Source organism: Erythrolamprus reginae, chromosome 1 (genome assembly GCF_031021105.1).
Source record: "Erythrolamprus reginae isolate rEryReg1 chromosome 1, rEryReg1.hap1, whole genome shotgun sequence".
In the NCBI taxonomy this organism is placed as follows: Eukaryota; Metazoa; Chordata; class Lepidosauria; order Squamata; family Dipsadidae; genus Erythrolamprus; species Erythrolamprus reginae.
The window spans coordinates 241,935,169-241,957,105 of NC_091950.1; the positions used below are offsets into that span (position 1 = coordinate 241,935,169).

General features: G+C 37.2%; 1 protein-coding gene across 6 annotated transcripts in view; it reads right to left on the reverse strand.

Annotated features, from left to right (window-relative positions):
• PLCB4 (phospholipase C beta 4) overlaps positions 1-21,937 on the reverse strand; it is a 188,031-nt gene that overhangs the window by 32,151 nt on the left and 133,943 nt on the right. For all 6 annotated transcript variants that reach the window (XM_070732666.1, XM_070732661.1, XM_070732665.1 and 3 more), the window contains 14 exons: positions 21,166-21,274; positions 19,487-19,697; positions 18,772-18,865; positions 17,939-18,018; positions 17,528-17,612; positions 15,674-15,764; positions 15,007-15,102; positions 13,799-13,899; positions 11,184-11,219; positions 6,802-6,943; positions 5,763-5,847; positions 5,419-5,543; positions 4,263-4,314; positions 1,755-1,857 (listed from right to left, as the gene is read on the reverse strand). In XM_070732666.1, the coding sequence (XP_070588767.1) occupies positions 1,755-1,857; positions 4,263-4,314; positions 5,419-5,543; positions 5,763-5,847; positions 6,802-6,943; positions 11,184-11,219; positions 13,799-13,899; positions 15,007-15,102; positions 15,674-15,764; positions 17,528-17,612; positions 17,939-18,018; positions 18,772-18,865; positions 19,487-19,697; positions 21,166-21,274 (1,410 nt within the window). The remainder of the gene's footprint in view (positions 1-1,754; positions 1,858-4,262; positions 4,315-5,418; positions 5,544-5,762; positions 5,848-6,801; positions 6,944-11,183; positions 11,220-13,798; positions 13,900-15,006; positions 15,103-15,673; positions 15,765-17,527; positions 17,613-17,938; positions 18,019-18,771; positions 18,866-19,486; positions 19,698-21,165; positions 21,275-21,937) is intronic.

A 21,937-nucleotide genomic window follows, 5' to 3' on the forward strand; every position in this document is an offset into this window, starting at 1 on the left:
CTGCCCACCATACCCGTCTGTTCCAAACTAAGTGGCAGGGAGGCTTCGAGACTGCACCCTTCCCTGCACCCAGGGAAGGTTTCTTCGGCCACCCAGCAGCTGATCTGCTCGGCAGCGCTGCTGCAGGAGGACCCGTGTCCGAAAGCCGGTGAGAGGGGTGGATCAGGCGGGCGGGCGAGCGGCGAGCGGTAGCAGCAAGGGCGCCGGACGCGCTGGGGGGGCGGGGGCAGCCGACATTCAAAGCAATCTTTGTCGGCTTCCGCACTTTCATCGCTCTCCGGCTCCACCATCTGCGTATGCGCGGCCATGGAAAAAGGGCGCGCATGCGCAGATGGTGTTTTTACTTCCACACCACTATACTGCAGAAAATCGATTATCGCGAGAGGTCTTGGAACGTAACCCTCGCGATAATCGAGGGATCACTGTATATATATATATCTATAAACTATATACTATATATATACTATACTATATATACTATACTATCCTTCTTTTTTATTAAAAGAAATTAATAATAAAACAAAACCAAAATCTATTACTATTAAAACTAAAACAACCAGCATAGCCAAAAACAGGTGAGACCTGGGGGGGGGGGGGGTGTTTCTCTGTCATTATTTAAGTGCTTTTACCATATGCTTTAAATCAAGAGTCACTTCTCTCTCTGTTTCTCTCTCTTTCCTGTCATTCTCTGCCTCAATTCTCTCTCTCTTGTTCTCTTTCTCTCTCTTGTTTCCTTTCTCTCTCTCTCACTCTTTCTCTCTTGTTTTCTTTCTCTCTCCGTTTCTCTCTTGTTTTCTCTCTCCCTCTTTCTTTCTTTCTTTCTTTCTTTCTTTCTCACACTTTCTCTCTCATTCTCTCTCTCTTGCTATCTCTCTTTCCCTCTCTCTCCCACCCCACTTTCTCTCTATCTCGCTATGTCTGTTGCTCTCTCTCTCTCTCATTCTCTCTTTCTCTCTATTCCTTTCTTCTCTGCGGAGGCTGGCGAAGGTTTTTATTTTGAATGGCAGGGGGATGGGGAGCCCAACATTCCAAATCACCTTTGCCTGCCTCCACTGTGAGAAGAACGCCTGCCCCGCCTCTCCTGTAGCCCCTTCGCCGACAGCCAGGATGACAGCGCTCTCGGTGAAGGGACTGTAAGAGGGGCGGGGTGGGCGTTCTCGAAGCGGCTAGCGGCCAGATCGGGAGAATGAGAAGCTGTAGCTACCAGCGCCGCTGCAGCCACCGCTGCGGGAGGAGCCGAGCCCCAAGGTAGGAAGCAGAGGAGGAGAAAGAGGGGAGGATTGGGTGGGCGGGCAGGGGGCAGCAGCGAGAAGCCAGGGGTGCGAAGGGGGTGGAGGCGGGGGTGGCCATGGCTCCTTGCACGGCCTTGGAAAAGGGTGCACGGGTGGGTGTTTTGGGACGCGTGGCCATGCACCTTAGAGGGTACATTGCTTCTGGCCCTTGCTGAATCAGCTAATCAGTGGGACGCGCTTAAGGGGCCCAGCAGCCATGAAGTGACTGCGATCACCGACTCCTGCATCTAAAAAAAACCCCAAACCCAAGACCTCCCCAAAAATAAGCCAAAGTGCTTATTTTCAGGCCTAAAAGAAAATAAGGCCTTGTCTTATTTTCAGAGAAACGTGGTATATAAAACATCTCATGCTTATTTCAATCATTTATGATCTGTAGCCCTTACTTTATATGTTATAGGTATCAGAAGTAGCATATTTCAAACATTCCCTTTTCTAGGCTGCATAGTCCTAGATGCTTCCTACCTGCACGGAACAAGTTGCTGCAATAACACCATCCACAGGAGTCTCAGAAAAAGGGTCAAATGTCCGATCAGGACGCCTCATGAAATCTGGTTTAAGAAGATAACTTTAAAAGAAAAACCAAAATACACATTTAGATAAAACTACTTAGGTTTCTTTTTAATCCCTTTTAAGTTAAATACCATTATTGTTTTAGTTGCCTTACAAATCATGCGTAGAAAGCATATAATCAGCTGAAAATAAATAAGCAGGGAAAAGTATTGTTTTTGGAATGTATATTCAAGATAGAAAAATCTAAATTGTGGGGGCAATATGCTGGCTCCATTTTAAAAAGTGCTATTGCTAACATGTTGTAAGCCGCCCTGAGTCTAAGGAGAAGGGCAGCATTTTAAAAAATCAAATAAATAAATAAATTTTACTCATTGAACGGTGAAAAAAAACCCCCTACAATAATCAGAATGAGATAATACATCACATACACTCATCCCATCTGAAACATTTCCCTTATGAAATTATTAAATCAACTTACACATTCAGACTTACACTAACATAGGTTACTAGAAAAGCATATGACAAGATTTTCTACTGAACATTTGGCTGAACAATTTAACCACTTTAATATGGTAACTATTATCCCTGCTACACATTATCTGGTTGGGTTATGTTGGGTCTTTCACAGTAAATTCACATTAGAGGTGAGCTGTTTCCAGTTCGGCCCAGTAGTGCTGGTAGTAGAACGCAGTTTCCATCTGCCCGGAACTGTCAAATGAGTCCTTTGTGGTGATGAGAACCCCAACTCAGTGAAAATTCTATTCACCATGACAACGATAACCACTTTGACAACTACATTTGTGATTGCGACAATAATAATCACAAATCCAATGTCTTTCGGGACACAAAAGCCTTGGATAAAATGAAACCTAGTCATTTTGACCAAGACCTAATTTTTCTTTATTCTGGATAAGGTGGATGATGCTAACCTGCCCTGCACTGATTGAAAAATTCAGTGCAAACTTCTGATTGTGAAATTCTGTTGCATAGCAAATGACAAAAGCAAACAAAAAAATACAAAACCAGCAGCTGCATCAAAAGGAAACAAAGGTAACTCCTTAATATTCATAGGGATTGGGTTCCAGTTTCTAATCTGGTCTGTTTACAGTCATTCTTAAGTAAAATTTTCAACGTTTCAATTAAATAAAAAAAATGGCATAGGAGATACCCGAGGAAATCTGAAATGTCGTACTCATAACCAGTGTTCCCTCTAATTTTTTTGGGGGGTGGGTGGAAAAGTATAGTGTCTGAGCGACAGTCCCTTCGGGACTGGGCGGCACAGAAATAATAAATAAACAAACAAACAAACAAATAAACAAACAAATTAAAAAAACCCCACCCTGTTTTGCCTCAGAGAATTTCAAAATAAAATATTGTACTGTGTGTCTATAACAGTGAGCTCATAATAGGGCAACTCTATCAATATCAAAATGCCGCTTAAATAGTTGAGCTAGTTTCAAACTAGATTTTGATTTTCTTTCTCTCTTCCTTACTCCCATTCTTTTTCTTTCTCTTTTCCTTCCTCTCTTTTTTCTATCTGTTTCTCTCTCTTCCTCTCTTCCTCTCTCTCTCCTTCCCTCTCGGCTTCTGGGCAGGTTTGGAAAACTCTGAGTTGATGATGATTTTTAAGTGAGCGATTGCTCACTGCTCAGCTTAGAGGGAACTATGCTCATAACAAAATATCTAGGGTTTTTAAATGTACATCCCTGGGAACGCTGCAGCAGAAAATATGATCCTCCAAGACATCTGATGTTCAAGAGAAGTTGCATGTCTTTGGGGGGAATTGAATAACTTTGTGCCCAAATGGTACCTATCTAGCATCATATAAGTTATTCTGCCAGCACTTAGTTGGGAGTTGTTGCAATTCAAAACTAGTTCAACTTTTGTATAGCAATTGATAGCAGATAAAAGCTGCTTAATAAAAAAGAAATCTTAAGGAAAACTGATCTGTAGTCCAAATCCCAAACCTTTTCATTTTAGGCGATCATCCTCAACTGAGAACAATGGGGACTATTAGCCAAATAAGGGGGAGAGGTTGCCTGCTTAAGTAGACGAGAAATTAAATGATTAGTAACAGGAAAAGCCTCCACATTCCAAATTGCCTGAATTTAGATTTCTAAATCCAAATTTGCTCTGATTTTCTATTCATAACAACATTTACTCTATTCATGAGTTTTAAAAAATCAAAGCTTCCTAGCAAATTTAGATTTAGAAATTTAAAACTGGGCGTTTTGGAATGTGGACATAAAACTCTACTATCTTGTACCTTAGCCCTTTATTTCCAAAATGTGGTCCCTCTCTTGCTCCTCACCCTCTCCTCCAGTTCAGAGACAGATATCCCAGATTCTTTTATAACATATAACATCAGGCTGAATGTCTATGGCCTATATTCATTTACAGCACATAATTGAAAGTGACATTGTTCTATATAATGGCAGCTGTTAAAATATTGTTACTTACCCACAAGACCCATTATACTCAAACTTCCCCTGATTCAACTGCATTGCTAGATCTGTTAAGAGGTAAAAAAAAAAGTTTAAATCTTATTACTGAGCACTACTTATTTGGATATTCTTTTTAAACTAAAAAAACAAAAAAACAAACACACTTTATCCTGGATAGCCAGTTAAATTAAAATGATAATACCACACATTCCTAAAGAACCTGTTTTCTACTTCAGTAGAAAAATGTAAAATATATTCATTATATGCTCCTGCTCTTTCAATTGTTTCTGAAATATGAAATGCTAAAAGGGTGTAATTAAAAGACTGCATCCTTTTTTCTACCATCTCTATTTTCCACTCTGATGATACGGGTTTATTAAGTAAACAGTAAAATCCTAACCCGAAACCATCTCCCATACAGTGATAGTTAACATGGTTACTTTGCTGATTCTTCAGTGGATTCTAAATACCAACCCATAGATGTTTTGGTGGAGCCAAGTCCTGAGGATGTATTTTGCCCTTCATGACAAATAACAAGCAAATAACAAGCAACAACACATCATTAACTCAAAGAAAGTGACACCTATTAATGTGATAATTTCTGCTTTGTGGCTTTTATACTAGCTTCCATACTAGCTAGCTAATCACCATTAATTCACTCACTGGAAAGAAAAGAAACAAGTTATCTGGCTCAACATAACATAACAACAATGTTTTAATTGTAGTTCCGGGTATTCTCCCTTATATTTTTACTCAGAAATTATTCCTAGAAATTTCATCCATCCATCCATCCATCCACCCACCCACCCATCCATCCATCTCTACCCTGTTTTCCCCAAAATAAGATATCCCCTGATAATGCATAGCATAGCAATAAGACCAAGAGCTTATTTCAAGGTTCAAAAATATATCACAGGGTCTTATTTTCAGGGAAACACGGTACATCTATGTTGTGCAGTTTTATGCTGATGTACAAAGACATGCAGGAAATGGTGCATATATGTTTTACTGCTTTCGAGCTAATTGTCTGCCTAGCTGGACATAGATTCTTACATTTAACCATGTGAATGAATCCTCCAGCAATGCTAGGAGCAAAAATCACAGCATCTGGCAGAGAGTTGCTACTCAAGTTGCTATTCTCTGAGATTTAGTCTGTGGGTAGGTCTGCTTACCTGAGGTCTGATAGTTAAGGGAGACCATCTGGCATCCAGCGTTCCAGAAAATTTGAGGCATGTAATTGCTGGAATCCACTCTGCCTCCCTTTGGGTATATCCGACTCATTTGCCGTTTATTGTAGCTGTATTATTAGTCAAGAAAATTGGAATAACCAAACCACAAAGAGGTAAAATGATTCTTCCTTCACATCTTAACTTTTAAATGTTTTAATTCATGAGGCATTTTTTGCAAAGTTCATACTATATTGTGTTTTATTAAGGTACTTGTGTGTTGTTAGTTGCAGTTGCTTCCTTGTTTAAGACTAAAGAGCCTCATTATAGCTGCCTCAGTGCAAGGATACTTCACAAATTCAATTGCGTGGGTCTTCAAATAACCCAACCCGACAGACTCATTAAAAGACGACATGTTGTAGTGAATATTGCGTTCTAGAAAGAAAAGCATAAAATCCATTTTGTTAAATTTTCAGAATGAAGGTTAGGAGAGTATGAAAATACATATTTATTACAGAAATGAAACACAACTTCAGGATAAAGATATGCCCAACAAAGAAACTACAGAAATGCACAGAAAGTATATATGTGGAATAATAATATTTATCTCCTAGAACTGATAGTCAGATTAAATGAGATGAAAAATGAGGCAGAAATGATGAATTAAGCTCAGGAAGTAGAAGAGCATGAACTTTACAAAATAATTTTTAAGTCAGAAAAAGAATAAACATTGCAAATAAACTTCACATACCTAGGATAGTCACATTTAACAGAAGTGAGAAAAACAGAAAACCAAAATCAAGCCAAAAAAATAAAGTAATTTGTTTCAAGTAAATTCTGGTTAACTTTCTCTTTGTAATCTGCTGCCCCCAAGTGGAGAAAGGATAACACTAAACATTAGGAGACTTGTTACCTCACAAGCCACGCAAAATACAGTACTGTACTGTATAAGTAATAAGGAAGAACTCAGGTAGCCCTTGATGTACAACAGTTCATTTAGTGACCATTTGAAGTTATAACGGCCCTGAAAAAAGTGACATGACTATTTTTACAGCATCCTCATGGTCACATGATCAAAATTCAGATGGTTGCAGGGTCCCAGGGTCACGTGGTCAACTTTGGCGACCTCCTGACAAGCAAAGTCAGTGGGGAAGCCAGATTCGCTTTAGCAGCCATGTTACTAACTCAACAACTTCAGTGATTCACTTAACAACAGCAGCAAGAAAGATCGTAAAATGGGGCAAAACTCATTTAACAAATGTTTCTGAAACAGCAGAAATTTTGGGCTCCATTGGGTCATACATTGAGGACTACCTGTAAAAATAATTACTGGTATGGCAATGGGGGGGGAAGCCTTATTTTTTTATTTAAAAAAATAAATAAATTTACCTTCTGCTACATTGAAACCTTGAAATTTAACAGGCTGAGCGTAGTTGATCAATGTTGATAAGTACGGATGTATATTAGTTGTGGCACCTACATATTTATAAGAAGACATCCATGCTTGTTCATCTTCTGCAGTTATCACACCCTGAAAGTATATTTAAACAAACACATCCATTGGTGGTAACATCTCTGGGTTCAAGTGGGAATGATTGGAAAGAAGAGGCAGCCAGAATGAGAATGGCATAGAAGAACCCTACTTTATTCATTTTTTGTCAGTGCATGCACGTTTATCTGTAATGAAGAAAGATATGAGTTGGGTATTCAAATAAATATACTGTTGTGTAACGCAACAATTTTAAAAAAAGTTATCAGCAACATTTATTATTATGTATCCTTGACATGCTTGATTGGGTAAATAAAACAAAAAGGAGGAAAAGATGGAGTGTAACTCTCAGGAGAAGAAAGGGACAATGTTAACTAATGATGCCTTTTTAAAATGTAGATCATCATTTGAATCAAAGCCTACTTTTAATTTTAATTGGGGGGGGGGAGTAAGGAAGCCCCAGAGATATAGAATACGTAGCTTCTGCTGAGTTATAGATCTACATAACTGCTCACAAGAGCATACAAAACTTTTGCCAGACCCATCCTCGAATACAGCTCATCTGTTTGGAACCCATATCGCATCTCAGACATTAACACCCTTGAAAATGTTCAAAGATACTTCACAAGAAGAACCCTTCATTCCTCCACTCGAAACAGAATACCCTACGAAACTAGACTTACAATCCTAGGTCTTGAAAGCTTAGAACTACGACGCCTTAAACATGATCTAAGTATTGCCCACAAGATCATATGCTGCAATGTCCTGCCTGTCAAAGACTACTTCAGCTTCAACCACAACAACACAAGAGCACACAAAAGATTCAAGCTTAATATTAACCGCTCCAAACTTGACTGTAAAAAATATGACTTTAGTAATCGGGTTGTCGAAGCGTGGAACTCATTACCGGACTCTGTAGTATCATCCCCTAACCCCCAATATTTTACCCTTAGACTATCCACAGTTGACCTCTCCAGATTCCTAAGAGGTCAGTAAGGGGCGTGCATAAGCGCACTAGAGTGCCTTCCGTCCCCTGTCCTATAGTCTCTCCTATATCTCGTATTTCTTCTGTACTATATCCTCTATAACTTTCATTGTGTATTATTGTGTATTGGAATAAATAAATAAATAATAAATAAATAATTAATTAATTAATTAATTAATTAAGTAAGTAAGTAAGTAAGTAAGTAAGTAAGTAAGTAAATAAATAAATAAAATGTCCTCTGCAATTTTGCCTATATTTATTTATGCAGCAGGACATGACTACTTGGGCACATATTCTAGGGAAGCATATGCTTTCCCATAAGACAGAGCTTTCTTCCAGCCAGGAATATGCAATGTTGGCCATTCTTTTCTGGCCCATTCTTTAAGACTGGCATTACCCCTGGCATCTAATGGTGGCCACATCCTCTTCTCCTCCTCCTCCTCAGATTAGGAGAAGAATATAGAAAAGCACAGAAACCACGACCCACCACTTTTCCACCAGCTTGAAGAAAAAGAAATAGCACATGCTCTTCCAAGATAGCCTTCTTCAACAAGCTTCTTCAAGTTTCCTTCTGAGAGACTTCAGCTATCAGTGTTCTCCAAATATTTTGGAGATTCTGCATGTATCCGAAGAAGTCTATGTAATAGACTTTTTACCATCAAAATAGTAGAGGAGATTCTGCTTTCACTGTCCCAACAGTTGTTACTCTATATTCTGAAGAACAATCGATGTCGCTTCCTATGATAATGAAAAGGGACATTTTCTCCATTCATGAAAGTGTAGCTGGATGTACATAGCCAAATTCTGAACAATGGGCAGAATGGGTATAAACAAGATGTTGACACAGCAAGAACAGAAGTTGTGTCAATGACTTGCTTATATTACAGATATATGACAATATAATAGGCAACCTTCATATCTCGGTTTACAAGGGTTGGATTACCAGAGTTTTAGCAACTTGCAAATGTAACCTTATAGAGGTTTGCATAAGTATTTGCAGGAATGTTCAGGGTATGAAATAATCCAGGAAGTGTTTGATACTTTTGTATGATGTAACTTGACGTGATTTTTTAAAATCATGCATGGAATAAGAGAAACTCAGAAGATGGGTATTGATTTCCTCATATAAATCAGTACATCTGAAATCAATTGACTAATCCTTCAATGTTAATAGCCAGCAAAAAATAAATAAATAGAAAGCAATCCCCCAGACAACTTTAATTTTGTAAGATGCCCAGAATATATAGGCATCAATATGGCATATATAGATGGGCAACTATAACAATTTAATCATAAATAAATACTGTTAACTTGCCCATATCAGGATTCAAAGATGACAACAATCTGGAAGCTTTTTCACAATAAATGTTATAGACATATTCCATGATGAAATCTACTCTTAAGTTCTTCAGATAAAAGTAGTTTTAAGCAGCAACAATTTTGTCTCCAATTCACTCTCCTTCCCCAATTACAATTTTAATAGTCCAAAATTTTGCCTCCCTTTCCCTAATAAAATATCTTTTCAAAAATATAAAGATGCTATTGAATATTTTTATAGTTGTTCAGAGATAATAAGTGAGTAGCAAATGAGAACTCTATCCTCTGTCAGAAGAATAATTACATACCGTGTTTCCCCCAAAATAAAACAGCGTCTTATATTAATTTTTGCTCCCAAAGATGTGCTACGTCTTATTTTCAGAGGATGTATTATTATTTTTTCAATGAATTGGATCCTGTATCCTGCTGCAGCAAAAACGCATCCAAACACGCAGCCGCATGTTGGATACGTGTTGGATAGAAACATAGAAGATTGACGGCAGAAAAAGACCTCATGGTCCATCTAGTCTGCCCTTGTACTATTTCTTGTATTTTATCTTAGGATTGATACACAGTATGTTTATCCCAGGCATGTTTCAATTCAGTGACTCTGCATTTACCAACCATGTTGTCTGCTGGAAGTTTGTTCCAAGCATCTGCTACTCTTTCAGTAAATTAATATTTTCTCACGTTGCTTCTGATCTTTCCCCCAACTAACCTCAGATTGTGTCCCCTTGTTCTCATGTTCACTTTCCTATTAAAAACACTTCCCTCCTGAACCCTATTTAACCCTTTAACATATTTAAATGTTTTGATCATGTCCCCCCCCCCCCTTTCCCTTCTGTCCTCCAGATTATACAGACTGAGTTCATGAAGTCTTTCCTGATAGGTTTTATGCTTAAGACCTTCCATCATTTTTGTGTTTTAAACAAAACAGATTTTGTGTTTTAAATCTGATTGATGCAGCATTTTGGGATGCAATTTATGGACAGCAGTATTATAGATGTTCTGTTCAGGGATGCTGCGAAACGAAACATCTCCTATGTCTTACTTTCGGGGGATGCCTTATATTAGGCAATTCTACGAAACCTCTCCTATGTCTTACTTTCGGGGGTGACTTATTTTCAGGGAAACAGGGTATATGTGATATTTTTATTGCAAGGGAAGATAGTGATCAAAGCCCATAAAACAAACTGAAATCTGTTCACCAGCGCATATTCTTCTAGGAAGGTGAAATATCCAATGGGAACCCCCCCCCCCCCACAAGCTTTCAAATTTTTGTATCACAGTTTTTCCAGCTATTTCTCCTGGTTCACAATCAGATATCTGCATGCCTTCATACCCCTTGAACAGGCCATGGAAGGTCAGTCTTTTCTAACAAAACAAGGACAATAAGGCTGGCCTATTGCTAGGCCAGTCACAGGTCACCAGAGTTTTAAACTCAACTTTGTCTCTGTAAAACAGGCACCATTCCATGAAAGAGGGAAAGAGGGGAAGAAATACTTTGTAGGCCTAGGAGTCAAAATATTGAAAGAGAAGACAAATATGGAGAAGAGGAATGGGAGTGAGGGCGCGATCTAAGTGAAGCATTTTCAGAAGAACATTTCACATGCAATCCAACCCAAAGTAAAGAAAAAAAATGCGAAAGTAGAAATGGAACATGGTTAAATGAAAAGGGAGCCAGACTTGACTGATTGCTGTATGTCTATGTAGAAACCTATGCAGCTGAGACACCAAACTCATGCAGGCTTTCCATCATCCAGGAACCTTTTATGTTGGAGTGCAGGTAAGGGCAGATATTGCAATTCGCTCTACTGTCTAAATAAAAATAATAATGCAATACAGCTACTGAATCCTTAGTACTAGTCAAATAAAGAGGTAATGATGCAGCGCATTAAAAATACAGTTTACAAAGCAGTTTTATTAAAAAAACCAGAAAACTAAAAATGTAGAAGCTATGAAAAATATCTCATGGGTCACCTTTTTATTGTTTTCTTGTTCAGAATCGTCCACAGCCTATATGGGGAAAAATATAGATATTATCCAAAGTTGTTGCAAAATAAGACACTCAAAACTCAAATGCGGAGAGAGGGAATATTTTGGACAGGTCTGTTAAATATATCCTTTCCATTGTTTGTGTGCAGTTGCCGTTTCTATTCAAAAACAACTTGGTTGATAAAGATACCAAAGTGAAGACCTTCTTAACAGAAAGGAGGTGGGGAAAGGGAAGTCCTTGATCAGGAATTATGATGTCGTTGGGAGTCCAGTCTAGGTAATGGACACTTCTGGATTTAAAACAAGTGAACTGATGTTGCTCAGTGCTCATTTTTAAAAGATCTGTCACTGGTGGGAGAAAAAAATCTTGTTTGGTCAGGGATTGATTTGCTGAATTTACTGTATTTCTCATGGAATAAGATACACCTTTCTCCCCCAAAAGAGGGTGGAAAGGTTGGTACGTCTTATACATTAAATACAGCCATTTTTTGCTGTCCTGAAACACCTCGCCCCCACCTGCAGAGAACTCCTAGGTGCTGGTGGATGGCAAAAATGGCCCATTTTTCACAAAAATGGGGGTATTTTTTGCCATCTCCCAGGACTCAACAGCTGTCTGCAGGCTCCTCATACCCTTTGTCCACCCAATTTTTGCAGAAAAAAACCAGGCGAAAAATGGCGCTGTTTTTACCTTTTAATTACCTTATCTAGCATGACAGGACGAGGAATTATGGGAGTTGAAGTCCACTAGTCTTAAAACTGGAAAGTTTAAGACTTGTGGACTTCAACTCCCATTCCTGAGCTAGCATGACTGTTAGAGGAATTCTGGGAGTTGATGTACACAAGTCTTAAAGCTGTCAAGTTTGAAGTTTGTAAAAAGTGTACATGTTTGTAAAAAGTATTCTGCTACACTGGTATTTTATTAAATAATATATTACTACACCATTTGGTTCAGAATACTTTTTTCCTTGTTTTCCACCTATAAAATCCAGGTGCATTTTATACTCCGGTGTGTATTATACTCAGAAAAATATGGTACATCCCACTCCAATTAATTGTCATGATTCTAAAATTATTCAATATTGAGTTCTGCATGTTGGGTAATTGGAGACCAAAAATACATACAATTCTATCTTTGATAATAACAATGAAAAACATGGGATGCAAGATGCTTTTTTGTTTACATACCGGTTAACTGGATTCTGAAAGCAAACCAGTCAGTCCATATTACAATGAAGCACATAGTGACTAAATATAGGGAAGTCGCTCATTAAGTAACTAGAAAAGTACTATGACACAAGGGGGAATCTTAATTATATCAAAGTTGAAATTTCAAAGGAAACAAAGAAAAAGCAACTGAGATATTAGAACTTTTGAAACCAGCAACCCAAGAGGTGTTGCTTTTTATAAGTTGGACAAAAGCCAGCTGGCAACAAGCAAATATTCTGCTTGGACAACTCCCCAAATAAAACCCAGAAAATAACTATATAAGAAGGAAGATGCCAGAATTCCAGCAAGAGCAAACTTATAAAATAGTTCAGAATTAAAATGTTTCCCTGGGCAAGCAGAATTTGATGTATTTACTGTTGGAATACTGTTAACAAAGAGAGTTCTACCCAGCAGTAAGCTATGAGCCAGAACGCTAAATTGTGCTTGCCGCCGCGGCTCGTAAGTTCTTGCGGGACCAGCGCGATTTTGCTGCTGCACCTGTGAAGGTAGCAAAATTGTGCACGGAACCGCAGGTAAAATCTTGCTGAAACATGGGTGCAATTTTGCCACCTCTACAGGTGCAGCAGCAAAAACGTGCTGGTCCTGCAAGAACTTACGAGCCGTGGCGGCAAGCGAAATTTAGTGTTCTGGCTCGTAGCCCATCACTGGTTCTACCAAACAAAAAAAGAAAGATACCCAATGGAATGTTCTGTTAACAAAAAATCTCTGGTACTTAGATGAAGAAGAAGCTGTCCTGGTCTCAGACAGACCTATTACGTCTTCTTTCTTGCAGTCTTCTATATAGTCTCCTATTGTTATCTCAAATTTAGCCCTTTAGATTGTTTCTTTTGCTATTTTTCAGACACTTGCTTTTTAGGATCTAGGACAGGGCCACAGCCAACTTGCCATGGTCAACTCACCATGGGCTAACTCACCACCGCCGATTTGCCACAAGATAAAGTTGAGTGGTCCCATTCCATGCTTTTTTACTACTTCCAGTATCGGTGAGAAATTATTCAGTACAGGCACCAATTACTCAAGAGACAATACACTCCTAGCACTTTAATCCTTCAGCAGTAACTATCAAAGGAGAAAGTCAGGTCCTGCATTTGTAAGTTTAATTCAAATAATACGTATGAAAGCTGTACAATATCTTCAAGAATTGGCAGGTAGCCTTTTATTGAAAAAAGAATGATGCTTGGGATGCTCTTCATGGTAATTTTCTGAGGACCAACTCATGATATATCAGAATGCAATATGGCCAGGATAAATGGACACTTCTTGTTATTTAAAATTCAGTTCTAAAATATCGTACACATTTTTAAACCCCAAACATGTTCTCTTGGCTGTGTCTAAACCTTTTAATTAAATATATCCGAAACAAGCTGTCTTACCTTTTTAATGTGATTAGCTACAGATTCTTTTTGGCTCAGGTCATCTGCAGAAAGCTCACTTCCAAATTTATACTCTGGATGTGCTTCCTCTTCTTGTTCCCCTATGTAGCAATACATAGCAAAATGGAATAGAATACCCAAAAAACTACTAAAAAAACCCAAACAAAGTAAACCGAAGATATCAAACCAAAGGTAACAGAAAGGTTCCTTGACTATTAAGCTTCATTCATTAAGCGAGATCATGCTCCACTTCATGTAAATCCAATGACAGTTAAAATATGATTTAACCTCTCCTCAATTTTCTCTTATAGCTCTTCATAAATTAACCACTCATAATTAGTTTGCTGACTGATAGATGGCAAAGAGGCAGAGAGTAATTCACAGGAGGTTAGATAGTATACTGTTCACTAAGGGCTTGGCAACTGGATAAATTCCAGTTTTATTTTGTTTTCTAATGTTAAATCTAAGTTGTCCCATTCATAACTTACTTTAAAGCCAGCTTACTAGTTTCTCTCTCTTCAGTCTATCCACTATGTTCAGTTGTAATTTATTAAACCTGAAGCTGAGAAGGGCATCAAAGGCTACAGAAAAAGCTTTGGGAGGCATTGGGATATGATGCCTGCACTACAGATGTTACCCCTTATTACAGCCTATACTTCCCACACATACTTCCATCCTTCTGATGTGGGTAAAATGAGGACCCGGATTGTGGGGGCAATATGCTGGCTCTGTTAAAAAGTGCTTTTTCTAACATGTTGTAAGCCGCCCTGAGTCTAAGGAGAAGGGCGGTATAAAAATCAATCAATCAAACAATCAATCAATCAAACAATCAATCAATCAATCAAACAAACAAACAAACAAACAAACTTAAATTCAGAACCCAAAGATAAATGTACAAGTGACTGCTATAAAAAACAATAAATATAAGCTGTCCAGTCAAAGAGCTCATTCTAAGGCAGGGGTGGAGAATAATGACCCTTTTATGACCCTTGCTGGTTTCAACTCCCAGAATTGATCTCACGGTTCAATTCAACTCCCAGTTATCCTATGCTGGCTCAGGAATTCTAGGAATTGAGATCCACAAGTCATAAAGGGGCTATGTTCCCCATCTGTTCTAAAGCAACAAATCCAACCTGCTATTACCTGATACACTACAAACATCAGCAAGAAGAACTTAAAAATATGACAAATTTAAAAAATCACTTTACCACTTTCTATCTCCTCTTCATTATCATCTTCCAAGATGCTGACAGGAGCAGCCGTTTCACCAGCTTCCATCATACTTTTCAAAGTTTCAAGCTGTTCTATTTAAAAGAAACATGTGTACATATCCATACAAAGCCTTCCACAAAATGTTATAATCCAATTATGGAAAATAATTCAGGCAAAATCTGGCTTTGAAGGAAGCATAAGAATTGAATTCAAATGTATTCCTTAATAGGGTCAATATTTGTCATTATTGGTATTGGAATTCAAAAATTGCTGCCACATGACTAATCACAAAAATGTACATATACAAGAAATGGATGTGTATGGCAATATGATTCCTTCTTACCCAGGTTACAAGATGCTGTAACATTTAATAGTATTATTTTTTGCTTGATAGCATTGCACAGACATAGCAATTAGCTAATGGCAGAAACCAGATATAGCAGGAGTGTCAAACACAAGGCCCATTGTGATAGTAAGGTAAAAACAAAAACTTTGACCCTAAAATGTAGGATTCTCCAGAAGATGCCCTTTCAAGACTGCACAAATAGTTTGCAGTGCGGCAAAGGGCTATTATTAGGAAAACAATGGAGGTTACCAGCACACAATTTAAGTAGTAGTGCTTTTTCATTTAGACATTAGGTGTTTTAAATGCAATTTACTTACTTTTTTCCACCTCTGGTTTCAACCTTTTGTTTTTAATAAGAATCTTTTTTCTCAGATCATTTGGGGCGGGCAAGGGCCTTCCTGGTTCGAGCTGAAAGACAAAAAAGGCATAATTAGGAAATACACTCCCTGCTGCCTTTTGTTCCTGCTTTCCTCACAATTATTATGATGGTAGAAATTATGAATACACAGAGACACCTAAGGAAGAACAGTCATTTGTGACTTGCAAAACGACTGTTAGAAATACATTCTTTTTGCATTTGACAACTTTAGTTATTATGCTTCAGGTCTCATGTAAACCCCAGCAGTTTTCCAAATGATAAACTAAAGTAAAATTGTTTTGAATTAAAAATGCCTCTAGGAAGCAGTGGTCATAAATAGGTTTTGCTAGCCTTTAATATGCTTTGACAGATCCAGACTACAGAGCCTACAATAATGCATTACAATATAGAATTCTGTTCTACTCCAGATTAAGTTGCCATTCCCTCTGTATTCTTCCAGCTTCACTGGGCTTCTTCAACACTTCTTCCCCCCCTCCTGAATTTTTTATAGCAAGTTTTGCTATATTTGCACTTTTGCAAATTTTTGTGATTCTTCCAATCAGGTAATAGTTTTTTCCTCATTCTAGCTTATATATTGATGGCAAACATGAACAGGGTAAATATAGAATACTGCAGGCAGTTCTTGAATTACAACAGTTTATTTAGTGACCTTTGAAAGTTACAACGACACTGGAAAAAAAGTAACTTGTGTTACTAATTTAATAACTGCAATGATTCACTTAATATCTGTGGCTAGATATTGTAAAAGGGTTGTAAAATGGGACAAAACTCACTTAACAAATGTCTCATCTAACAACATAAATTTTAGGCTCAACTGTGGTCATAAGTCGAGGACTACCTGTATACTTTACCCATATTGCATCTGAATAAAGGAGGACTATCCTAGGACATATAGTTTACCCAAAATATTGGGATTTTTTTATTTATTAAGTTGTATCCAGTCTTGGCTAAGCTCCAGAGATTTTAGCATTTAAGTGTCATGTGGATCAATCACAGGCATTACCATAAATGAACATTTACAGAGGTGAAGATATGGCATTATTTGCTGTTTATTTTAATTGATGCTATAGCTGAATGCCTTAGAAAAATGTGTGTGAATATGTCTAAACATATTAAGCAACTGGGTGAATAAAACTGCATATATGAAGCAAAATCTGCAGAAATGTATATGAAATTTGCCCTTTTGCATGAACTTTTTTCTAAAAAATTTGCAAAGCATTGCAAAAACAGAACACTTTTAAGACCGGAAAAGTGAGAAGCTTAGAAAAATCAAACTACAAAGATTTACTGAGTCCTATGAGAAAAGATAAACTTACAATAACTACCAGTGAAAATATACATACAAAGGACATGTTTGCCTTCCCCACTCCATCAAAACCATAAAACTATGTTTTGAACATTACACAGGAAGAGATAGTCTGCTTTAAAATCCCCCTGAAAACACCTGTAAAAATAGGTATTCCCTGAAGCACTTTGTAAGGCAGAAAAGTGGGGGCTTCTATAAATATCTAGGAATGGTGAGTTTCAAATATGAAATGCTGACAAAGCAAAAGAGCTTGGGTTATGAAACAGTAGATGTTACTTGAAATGTGATTAAGAAACTCTGAGCCCTAGAAAAATATGTGAGAACACTGAAGTGGCCAAAACAAAAAACCCACCAGCAACAGAATTCAAAGTCTCTCTCTCATGCCAAATGATATGTTACTCAGCCACTGTGAGTGCATTACTCTTACCATCCAATTTCCAAACATTTACACAAGAATACTTAAACATAACAGTTGGAGACTCTTACTGGATATGTTTCTAATGGTTGCTTTAAGAGAAGATCTCCAAAAATATCTTCACAGTATTTTGACATTTTGTATTGTTGGTATTTGCTGGAAAAGAAGTATTATTGTTAATCAATTATAAATATAAAATGGAACAGAAATTGAAATATGTAGTGTCTTTCAACTGCATTACATTGTTATTACATTACAGTTTAAAAGAGTAATATGTTTTATACAGTTTATAGTTATATGGTAAAAGAAGTTACACGCCACCTTTGTAATGGCAGATTTTTTTTTTTAAATGAGTTCAAATTTATCAGTGACTAAAATTACTTCATTAGTAATTGGGTTCCTACTTTGAATTTTAACATAAATTCCCTTTCATTAGGTCAATTAAATACAGTATGAAAGATCTTTACCACTTCATAACATACCTGCAGTGATTTTCAAAGGACAAGATGACAGGATACTCAGACGTTACAAAGGCTGTTTCCTTAATGGCTTGAATGACATCCTTTAAAATACAGCAAAGTAGTTTTGTGTACATTACAAAACAAATTCAGCTGCATTCTTCAGCGTACCAAAAAATAGGAGAAATGCCTTCATTCAACATGGACATGCACATATAGTAGAGAGAAAGTATGAGCTTAATCTTTTCACTGAGGTTCTGCATCATAAAAACTGGATGTCATGCTTTACAAAATTCTCCATATTTCTGGACACGGTTGAGATATGGTGTTCAGGCCAGTCCTGTCATCAGGCCAGGTAAAGCAGCCATCTCAGATAAAAGATGTCAGAAGACAATAGCGGATCTCCCAGAGTTTTACTGAGTTTTCACACCAATACTGGCTCTTGCTACATAAGCAATTGTTGCTCTCAAATACAGTAGGGAAGTATCCTATCACCAATATTGAAATAAGTGTCAAGAGGCAAGACCTCTATTCAATATGAAATATAGAGAGGGCTGATGACACTAATGTTGTGATCCATATTGGCCTATCTAGGCCAAATATTCCTTACTCGTAGAAAACCTTTTTATCTTTCTTTTTCATTGACATTCTTAAGCAAGAATAATATCAAACCTAACAGAATCATAATGAATTTTATGCAGTAGAACAAATAATATTTCAAATATGAGCAACATTATCATGGGGAGTGAGATAAGATTTACGGTAGCTAAGGTTTTTAAAAAAATACTGAAGAAGATGTCTGCAGCTGAATCTGTGGCAAATTTACAAGAAAATAAAATTGCATAGGAATTGGTTACCTTGAACAGAATATCTGTACACATGGCCTTTCCATGTGTTATTATTGGTTCTTGATCTTCCCCTTTTCCATCCCAGCAGTCAAGTTCAATACACCTACAAGTCAAAGAGAAAGAAAAATGGAATACCATAATCACAACAGTCAAGTTATAAAGAACAATATTTCTACTCAAATGACGGGTAAATACTTATTTTAAATATGCTATAGTTTTGCATATCATCTGAAAGAAAGGGATTAAGAAATCCAAATATATTTTCTAAATTGGACTTGCAGTTTCATCAGATTTAATTTGCAAGTAATTAAAATAGTTTATATGTACAAAAATGAAATACATGTGACTTCAGTATAATTTATAATTTGCTGGTAATCAAAGGAATCAATATTCATACTGATTAATCCTTATTGTGCTTTGTTCGTCCCATAATTTCTTTCAAGATATTGAGATATATTTCGAGCAATCCTATTAATAGGTTTTCAACATATATATGCATCCAGATTCCCTCAATCAGAGGTCCCCAAACTTGGCAACTTTACGACTTGTGGACTTCAACTCCCAGAATTCTCCAGCCAAGTATGCAGGCTAGAGAATTCTGGGAGTTGAAGTCCACAGGTCTTAAAGTTGTCAAATTTGGGGACCTCTGCCCTCAAATCATCAAATCTGATGGTAAATTAAATTTACTGAATTAATGTTTTAGCCTCCCTTAAGAACATCTCACCTGCATCCAGCCAAGAGGACTTGTCTGTACATCTCCACTGATGACTTTCCACCAAACTGCCTTCCTGTGAGATATGTGTTGTGGGAAGAGCTAATAAAATAGTGAGCCAGAGGTTGTTCCATCTCTTGATAGAGTTCTAAACGGTCTAGGAAGACAGGGGCATTCTCATCTGACATTAAGTATCGGCAAAACCCATCACTTGACATGGCGCCTGAAATGAACAATACACAATGTTTGACTGTAGGCTTTATCATTATTCTAAAATTGGGCTCCTACTTCATTCCCTCAATCTGAAATGGCAATTTGATGAAGAAGACAAGTGCAGAGTTTCTTGATTCCTGATTGCGTTATAAAAGATATCCAGCCTGTCCTAGAAATAGGACCAGATTCTAAAAGAGAGTTTACTCAAAGACAATTTTCCCATTTAAAGGGGCAAGATACATAAAAAGATGAGACGAACCCATCCATCTTAATTTACCTCTATTTTTAAGGAAAAGCCCCCTAGCCAAAAAATGTTTTATTAGTTATAGAAATAAAAGACAATTTGGGAATCAAATCAATCCATCCTTTTGCTTACAGTCTTATCTTCAATACAAGATGAAACTACTGGTTAGGATCACAAGCCATTTAAGACTTTACAGATTAGAGCCACACCAGCACTTTAAATGAAGATTGGAAATATAGTATACTGACAGTCAGTGCAGGCAGCAAAACAATAGCCCCACAGACTCTTTTAAAAGATGAACAAAGTATATTGGTGTTTCTCAATCTTGGCAACTTTAAGACACATGGCTGGTTGGGGAATTGAGGTTCACAAATCTTAAAGTTGCCAACACTGAAAAAAATCAGAAGTATTGCAATAACTGTTAGACTCATACATCATTCAACTGTGCTTTACAGGACTCTTTGCAATATCAGCATACTGTCCCAACAATCTGGGTCCTAATTTTAATCTAAAGTGAAACAAAAGCCAAGGTGGCCTATGTACAGAGTGTTCTGGTTTCTGGTAGAACTTTAGTTATTGAAAATAACTCTTACTGAATACAGTATTTCATAAACAAAGAAACTCCATTTTTATTCTCTTCGCTTCTGTATTCAAAAATGCAATACAGACTGGCACATTCTTTTCTCCCGTTACCTCTCTTAATTACATTCCACATGCATTCCTTCATGCCCCCTCCCATCTCCTGAAATTCCTGAATTTACAGCGTGAAAAACTGCAATATAACACAGAATAAACTTACTCGCTCCGGAACCAAACTGAAACACATTTCCTCTTAGAACTACAACATTGAAACTCCGCCCTTCTTCCCCACTGGCCTCCTGACGTAACTAATACATCACTCCAGTATTTTACCCATTCCTCCCCTTAATATCTTTTTCCTAACACCTGTTCCTTGTGTTTTTGGACCCTTCTGAATTGAGGATTGACCCAGCGAATGTCTGTTTCTTCCTCACTAGATTCTGGACTCATAGCAACATCCTGTTGCTGACCTCCCACCTGTTCTAATACCTGTAACCCAGGGCCTACCACTAATTCATAAACGCTATCTGTATCAGAGTCCTCAAGCTCTTCATCATCCTCCAACTGACCAGGAATATGTACAACACAGAGTAGCTGGCAACAAACAAGCTGAACTTTTTAATAGAAATGATTGACATCCACCTCTTCTTTTTACCTTTCGTTTTCAAATCTTCATCTGGTTCATATATTTCAATTATCTGCATTGCTCTTTTAGGATCAAAGAATGGAAATAAAATTTCATTCAGCCGAGGATCTCGTTGATGCTAAGGTAAGAAAAAACAAGACTGATGAAAATTACTACATGTTGCTTTGCTTCTATAAATCTTTCATCAGTGTAAGTAATATTCAGGAGGGGCTTGCTTTTAAAGTCAATTAGACTTCTATATTTTTTTTGACCATTTTTTAAGATCTACATTTTTACAAGTAAATTAATTGTTTTTCATATTCAGTATAATTCTGTGCTCTAATGGTATGTTAGTACAAATTACTACAATGACTACAAATGTTCACAAAGAAACAAATTCATGCGATAAGAATCATTTGTCTACATTACTGCCCACATAATAATTCATTAATAAAATATTCCTTATCTCAGTCTTGAACTAAAATGCTTTTGAAATTCCCACATTTGGGTAATTATGGATTAAAATATGACTATTCATATATGAAGAGGAAATGTATAAAGAAAGGAAAGTGAAATTGTACAGGACAGGTGGCAACAAATGTTTAAAGAATTCTTGGCATTCAATAAAGAGTTTCAATTAATCAGCTAAATTAATAAGAGCACAGAAACCTGGAACTACGGGTATATCGCCAATATTTATCACTCCTGTCTGAATAAAAAATTATGTGTCTTATATAACAAACAAATTATTCTGTTAAAGATTATATCCTTTATTGTTTGAAATACCTGACTCAAAATCGAT